Source organism: Epinephelus moara, chromosome 1 (genome assembly GCF_006386435.1).
Source record: "Epinephelus moara isolate mb chromosome 1, YSFRI_EMoa_1.0, whole genome shotgun sequence".
Classification (NCBI taxonomy): domain Eukaryota; kingdom Metazoa; phylum Chordata; class Actinopteri; order Perciformes; family Serranidae; genus Epinephelus; species Epinephelus moara.
This window is the reverse complement of record NC_065506.1, coordinates 12,277,729-12,286,120: the sequence shown is the minus strand read 5'-3', so window position 1 is coordinate 12,286,120 and position 8,392 is coordinate 12,277,729. Positions and strand designations below refer to the sequence as shown.

The window sequence follows — 8,392 nt, the reverse complement described above, 5'->3', positions numbered from 1 at the left end:
TCTTGCTCAAGGACACTTGACATGTGGGCAGGAGGAGCCAAGGATCGAACTGCCAGTTCCGTAATTAACAGATGACCTGCTCCACCTCCTTAACCACAGCCGCCCCCTAAACACATGTCTCTATCACTTCAGAAGTGGATAGAACAGCAGATAATACAGGACGCACACTGAACACATGCAATCTCTCGCAGAGATTTAGATGAGGACAACATTTTGTCAAATTTACACATCTTTATAAGACAGGACAAAATGGAAAAGGAGATCGTCTGATTGTTTGAAGACATTTTCTTAAGAGAGTCACATTAATACAAAGATCTATCATGGAATACCAGTATTTTATATACTGCAGTTGTTATACCACATTTTTATATTCTGTAACATGTGTACATGGTAATATGCCAACTTTGCTTCAAAAAGTGTTCAGTTAGTTCATCCAAGAAAAGAAAAGGAAAACTTTTTTTAAAACAATATTCAACTCACCATGAAAGGATTACAATACCCTGCAAATGCTCACGGTCTGTGTCATAATGTCTTTAAGCGTTTATCTTTACCACAAGAGAATACACAAAAACTCAATGCTTTGGGTAACTCGTTGGATTTGATCCTGCCTTTCATATAAAATACTTGAAATAACTGAATGCTCATTAATGATTTACATAGTCCCAAGGGGAACAGAGACAACACTGTGATACTGTGAGAATTCATGTTAAGATAATAAGGAAGAGATGTGAAGAGTTCCACTCCAAAACGCTATATATCCAGATACAACATAAAATAAAATTGTTGCCTGAGGTTTTCCATTCGGTGTCTGAGAAATCTACAGAATCCACTCTGTAAAAATTAACTCATTTTCGAGCACTTAATTAAGAACGAGTCTTTAAAAGTAATTTCATTTGGTTTTAGATTTTTTTTTCTTTTTTTTGCTGTGAAGCTTTTTGGGGGTCATGTTTTTCTGCCACATTTTGGAACAAAACTCTTCATGTTTACCAGTTCATTAAATACTGTAATTATCAAAAATATGGAACGCGCAATACCACACAGTTAGCTGATCCACTTTAGTGATTATTATTTTTGATGTACCATCCACAAATTAACACAAGTGTCTACCTGCTTCAGTGGCTCCTCTCTGGTCGTGGCAGAAGAGGTTTTATCAAAGCAATAGATGGGTGCAAAACCTCATCATTGCTAAACATGCAAAGGCCACAAGTGCGAGGAAGAAAAGAGTGACTGTGTGTCATGTACAGTTGATGGTAAAGAAAAAAAAATCAGAAAAGTAAAAACTTGAAGTTTTTATTTTGTTGTTCTAAATGAAATGTGAGGGAAGAAGCCACCATGTTTTTTTCTCAGCTTGTGAAGTGACAGGATCCTTATGGTATTGACCTAAATGTTTGCAATCAAGTTTGACAATTTTTGGGAAATACACTAATTTGCTTTCTTTCTGAGAGTTAGATGAGAAGATTGATACCACTGTCGTGTCTGTACAGCAAATACAAAGCTACTTATAGCAACCTATTATCTTAGCTTAGCATGAGCTAATGGGCTTATGTAAGCTAAAGAAGTGCTGATTGGTGTTTTTTGTTACGTTTGGATATAACCAGGCCAGCTATTTCCCTGTGTTCTTAGTCTGTGTGCTAAACCAAGCTAACCAACTACTAGCTCTAGCTTCATACTGAGGTGACAGTAAATATGAAGCTACTTATAGCAACCAGTTATTTTAGCTTGGCATAAGCTAACAGTCTTATGTGAGCTTTAGAAGGGATGATAGGTGTTTTATGTTACCTTTGGATAAAGCCAGGTGAGCTATTTCCCTCTGTTTTCAGTCTATGTGCTAAGATAAGCTAACCAACTCCTGGCTCCAGCTTCATACTGAACTGACTGAAATCAAGCTATTTATAGCAAGTGGTTATCGTAGCTTAGCATAAGATAAAATGGTTAGTACTGCATTCGAGTGGAACTCGTGAGCTCATGTTAAAGACATGGGAAGTCACGTACACTAAGTCGTGAACATGAAGCTCTCAGAAATTTTCCCTGACGAGGTCGTAAATATCCTAACGGGGGCATTCATATGGACTCTTCTTGTAAACGAAATAAACACGACCCCATTTGAACACAGCATATGTGAGCTTTAGAGGAACTGGTAGATGTTACCTTTGGATAGAGCCAGGCTAGTTTTTTCCCTGTTTTCAGGCTCCAGCTTCATGTTGAGCTGACAGATATGAGACTCGCATCAACCCTCTCATCAAACTCTAAGCAAAAAAAGTAAATAAGACTATTTCCAAAAATGTCTAACTATTCCTTTAAGTTACAGATTTTCTTGGGCTATGTATGCGACACACACACACCTGCAGCTAACAGATGATTCATCCTTCCAGTTACAAAAATGTTTTCTTTAGAGTGGAAAAGCAGTTTCACACCAAAAAGCCTAAAAATGACAGAACAGTTTCTCAAAGCGTGTGTATGTGTTCGAGGGGTGTGGTGTAACATAGTACTTATCAACGCATTATTTTTGCCATAGAAAGCAAATGAACTGGAAAGTGAATAAGAGGCTTCATTGCCTCTTTGGAAAAGTGTCGTGTTGATGGCTCCGAGTCGTCCCCCATTCTCCAGAGTCTCTGTGATTCGGTGTCAGCTGACTTATCGAACTGTATTCACTGCCATTCACCTTCACCACATAAGACAACTTACCAGCACTGACACAGGTAATTCCCAAGAGAAATCTCTTCTGGATTAGGATGAAAACAAGTACCATAGCTTTATACTTTAGTCACCCAGATCACAGTCAGAAAAGGAACCAAAATAACACCCGAAAAAATAAGTTAACATAATTTTGACACATAGAATTTTACAATATGTACATTATTTTTAAATTAAAATAGATTTGTCGGTTGTCTGATTGGGTAGGTCCTCTACAGAGCGCTTTTTTTTTCTTTTTTTTTCTCAACCATCCAGTGTAATTCCACAGAAGCAGAGTTCCCGTCAAAAGCTCAGTGCCAGCCAATCAGAGTGCAAGTAAGGCTACCATCGTCGAGTCCCTGCCAATAGTTTGTCGGTGACGTCTTCAGGCAGGGCCGAGCCCTTAGCAACAAACATGGCAGACCCTTCAACATCCTGACAAAAAGAAATAAATATAAAATATATGTAATATTTCTATATATATTCATAAAACCAAACCCAGGATAGATTTTAACTCTGATGTGTTCTCTCCATAATATGATCAAACTGTGGCCATTTTCCTATTGCCAGTTCACTTCCCTTTTTGTCTCCATTTTTGTGTATTTTTGCAGTTTTTCGAGGAAAAAAAAAGTCTTCTTCAAACCTGTACATCTTATACGCAAGTAAACAAAATGTAAAAGTGCGTGTTTTTTGAATACGTTATATCCACTATATCCAAAAGTGTTGCAGGCACTTAAGTCCTTCCCAAACATTGTAGGTGTTTTTCGACAGTGGAGTAGGTTGGTTTGGTTATTCCTGGATTCGTGTGGGTCGGTCTGTCTGTATGTCTCTGTCGTTCTGTCTGTCTGGCGAGGAACGGGCCACCCCGGATGGCTGCTAGCCCAGGATGTCCAGGTAGACCGGCGTGGCTTTCCCCATGGCGAACAGGACCTTCTGAATGTCCTTAATGTTCAGTCGCTGCTGCGGTTCCCTCTGCCAGCAGCCCAGCATGATGTCGTACACCTCCTTAGGACAAATCCGTGGCCTCTCCAGAACCCGACCCTGGGTTATGCACTCAATAACCTGCAGAGGAGACAGGGCAGTGGAGTGAGACAGAGGTTTTCACTGACTGATTGCTTTGCTTTGGTTATAATGAGAAACCGGTGACACTGAGCAGACTGTCCTTTGAGGTTTGAACTAATGAAACTGAGATGAAAGAAATAAACAGTATGCATTCACTCTTAAATTTGTCCAATATTAAAGGAGGAACAAGATGTTTTTTTTCTTGGTGCCACAGCACAAAATAATAATACTGAGTATCTGTGGGAGTGGATGTTTGAGATGTTAATAAAAGGGGGATTGATCATTTCTTTGTTCGACTTGTGCTCTAATTAGCCAGATGACTCATCGCTGCAGGACAATTTGACTTTATTATTTGTGTCAATTCCAGGCCACTGTAGCTTAAGAGACTGAATAGGGGCCTATTATTTGTGTGTAATGAGTGAGGCTGCACTGGAAAAAGTACACAGAAAAATTGTTATTTTCAGTTTGTTTGTTTTTCAGCATTGTCACCACACACAATTTCTTCATGTTTCAAACGCAGGTACTGACACCAGCTCAAACATTATGTTCATTTCAAAAGTTTTTCGGTTATTAAGGTGCAGAATAATTATCAGCCCAGCTATAGAAGAAAAAGGGAAACGCTCCCCGTAAGACATATTATGGTGTCATGCAATTTCATGCTCTTGCAAGCTAGCAGCACAACAGCATGGTGTCAGAACAAAGCATTTGATAATCTACTACTATCTGAGGCCTAATTTTCTGGAAAGAATGTACGACAAACATAATCTGTGTTTAAATAAATGTGATTTCACTGTGGTTTTTACTCAAGAGTGTCAACAACAGTAAAAAGCTGAAACAATACAGAATATTACAAAAACCAACTGGGAATACCCTGTTTTATTGTTCCACCTGTTGCATCCGTGTACCAAGGTAAAGCACTGCTTTCTCTCTATTGTTACATTCTGTTTGTCATGTCTTGTCACCAAAGGATGAGAGGCCTGGCAGACAGACTGCCTTGAGACTTAGACTGAGGGGATAGAGTGTCAATTCCTGCAAAGACATATGTAGCCACTTTGCATAAATTCCCAGTTCAGGAACATTACAAACAACCTGTGGTAAAGTTGTGGTTGTAGGAGAAGAATGTCTTGTATTTACTCTACTGATTTATTATTGCACTCACTATTGTTGGACTCACGATGGACGAAAAAAATAAATTAATTAACCCAGCAGAACCAGAGATATCAGCTTTTCTCTCCCCATGTTCTCCTTTCTTGTCAAAATCTACATTACACACAATGCAACTTTGCTGCAGAGGAAGGATCGGTTGTGTTATGCTAATAGCAGCTAACGAAGCCTTGCGCTGCTGCCATCAAGCACAGTTGTGGAGCAGGCTACAGAGATCTGGAAAGGTAACTTCTCACAAACTCCACACCATTTTTTAAACATGTAGTCTTTAGCCCCAGCTGACAAAGTGACACAATTTGTGGCAATTTGTTAGCTTCATGCTGCAATCGCTGGTGCCATAAAAGACTCTACACAACTTTTTTCACTTTTTTCCCTCAAGACCTGTAAACAGACTTTGATTACCAAAATGAGTGGAGTTCCCCTTTAAGAGACAAACTTAAGCCTTAATTGAAGGCGATATCGCACATCAGGTTCTATTTCGTCCTTAGCTGTGTAACTTATGTGTGACTGTGCTCATGGATGTGCCTTCAAAGTCAACATGCATAACAGGTGCTAATGTACTTTTACATTACGTATCAATGTCTAACAGCAGCCACCTGTGAAATGAAAAGTACTTTCATCTACATCACTGCATTACAGGTAGACCTATCAATCTCAAAACCCATCGTCAACTTCCTCTCCCCCATGCTGGTCATTTTGGCTAATCTCTATAAACAGATATCTACATATGTATGCAGATAAAATGTCATAAAAAGCTAATATAAAGTGAAATTGTCATCAGACAATAGCCTGTGGGTTCTCAGATTGCATTTTGGCCAGTGTTTTCCACCTCTTTTGCTATCTACACAGGCTGTTTACCTGCGGCATAAATGTGATTTCTTTGACAACAAACAAAAACCAGAATGCTTCTGCTACAGATATCTTGTACTGTTGCCTACAGATTCTGCATACATATGCACATACAACCCCAACGCCAAAAAAATAGGGATTCTGTGTAAAACGTAAATAAAACCAGTATGCAATGATTTGTGAATCTTTTTCGACTTATGTTCAATTGAAAACAGTACAAAGACAAGATATTTGATGTTCAAACGGATTAACTTACACTTATATACACTCATTCTGAATTTGACCACTGAAAGGCCTTTATACACTATGAGTCACACTCACCCATTCACACACACACACACACACACACACATTCATACACTGGTGGCAGAGGCTACCATACAAGGTGCCACCTGCTACTCAGTTTTTAACACACTCACACACCGATGGAAGCATCATCGGGACCAATTTGGGGTTCAGTATCTTGCTCAAGGATACTTCGACATGCAGAGTAGAGGAGCCGGGGATTGAACCGTTCGAACATTACCTTTTTTTAACAACACTCAGTAAATGTTTGGGAACTGAGGACACTGTTTGTTGCAGTGCTGAAAGTGAAATTATTTCCCATTCTTGGTTGATATACGACTTCAGCTGCTCAACAGTTCGGGGTCTCCACTTCTGCAATTTGCTCCATAATGCGCCACACATTAGTCAGGTCTGGACTGCAGGCAGGCAATTCTAGTACCAATACTCTTTTACTACGAAGCCACGCTGTTGTAACACATGCTGAATGTGGCTTGGGATTGATTTGCTGAAATAAACAGGGCCATCCCTAAAAAACACATTGTCAACATGGCAGCATATATTGCTCTAAGACCTGTATGTACCTTTCAGCATTCATGGTGCCTTCACAGATGTGCAAGTTACCCATGATGCCATGGGCACTAACACACCCCCACACCATCACAGATGCTGGTTTTGAACTTTGTGCTGGTGACAATCTGGATGATCCTTTTCCTCTTTAACTCGGAGGACAAAACATCCATGGTTTCCGAATACAATTTGAAATGTGGACTCATCAGACCACAGCACACTTTTCCACTTTGTGTCTGTCCATCTCAGATGAGCTCAGGCCCAGAGAAGTTGGCTGTGTTTCTGTATGTTGTTAAAATATGGCTTTCACTTTGCGTGGTAAAATTGCATTTGCAGATACAGCACCAAACTGTGTTTACTGACAAAAGTTTTCCAAAGTGTTTCCTAACCCATGAAGTAATATCTTTTTAACACTTGTGCCGATTTTGATGTAGTACCAGCCTTGCCCCTTATGTGCAGAGATTTCTCTGGATTCTCTGAATCTTTGGATAATATTGACGGTGAAATCACTAAATTTATGCAAATGTGTGTTGGGTAACGTTATTCTTGAACTGTTGGACTGTTTGCCCACAGTTTTTCACACAGTGGTGAACCTCATGCCATGCTTGCTTGTGGACGACTGAGTCTTTTGAGCATGCCCCTTTCACTCTAATCATGATCCTGTCATGTTACCAATTAACCTGTTTAGTTGTTTTTTGAGCAGTCCTCTACTTCCCCAGCGTTTTGTTCTCCCTGTCCCATTTTTTTTGGAATGTACTAAAAGCATCAAATTCAGAATAAGAAGGCTATATATTTTACAAGGAAATAATAAAGCTCTTCCAGTTTGTCTTTATACTATATTAAGTTGAATATAAGTCAAAATGGATTTGCAAATCATTGCATTCTGTTTTTATTTCTGTTTTACATAGCGTCCCAGCTTTTTTGAAATGATGGTTATATTTGTTGATAGCGATAATAGAGGTACTTACTGTAAATTGTAATCCACTTCATGTATTTGACAGCTGTAGTTGTGTGTTACTTTGCAAATTAAAAGCCCTGTACACCCACACAGGTGTTCGCAATTACCCTGGCTGATCTGGAACTCTGTGCTGGGAATAACTGATGTCACCAGTCTCTATGCTACTAATGAGAGGGAGATGTTTGTACACGCCCACATTATCCTGAGGAGAGGTTTAATCAGGCAACAAGTGAGTACACCTGTGTGGGTTCTGTGTATGAGTACTTTATAAAATAGTTTTTGGCTTTAGACATGGCAATAGTTTTAAAAACACAAGAGCTTACTGGTGCCCAATCTGGAAATCTATCGGTAAAAAAAAAACAAAAAAAAAAACAAACAAACATTTTTTTTTCTTTCTTTACCTCTGGAGGCACAGCCTGGCGTTTTTCGACTAACCGGAAGTGCAGGGGCCTCACGCCCTTCACTTCCGGCGGTGCCCCCAGGGAATCGCCATGTTGTTTACAAATACTTCGGGTAGAAAACCAGCAGAGTTTAGCTATATATCACATTTTTCACGTCACTATATCACCGTGTAGACTAATCTGATGTTTGTTAGTATCTATAAACACAATGCCTGAACAAACGTTACTATTTCTGTGTGCACGTAATTAATATGGTTATCGTAGATTAGCTGGGCTAACCGTTAGCTGTTAACATTAGCCGTTAGCGTTGTCTATAACCATAGACTATAAAAGTAAGGTAATAACTCAATAAACGGTCCGTAAATAAAATATTTTTTCCAGCGGATATCTTAGTTACAACATGATTGAGCTAGCAAAGCAGTTTTGTGTTGCT

The 8,392-nt window shown here is 39.3% G+C and overlaps 1 protein-coding gene across 5 annotated transcripts in view; it reads right to left on the bottom strand.

Annotated features, from left to right (window-relative positions):
• Window positions 1-238: 238 nt before the first annotated feature.
• ntrk3b (neurotrophic tyrosine kinase, receptor, type 3b) overlaps window positions 239-8,392 on the bottom strand; it is a 256,863-nt gene continuing 248,709 nt past the window's right edge. For all 5 annotated transcript variants that reach the window (XM_050048751.1, XM_050048777.1, XM_050048759.1 and 2 more), the window contains one exon: window positions 239-3,735. In XM_050048751.1, the coding sequence (XP_049904708.1) occupies window positions 3,550-3,735 (186 nt within the window). In that variant the 3' untranslated portion in view covers window positions 239-3,549. The remainder of the gene's footprint in view (window positions 3,736-8,392) is intronic.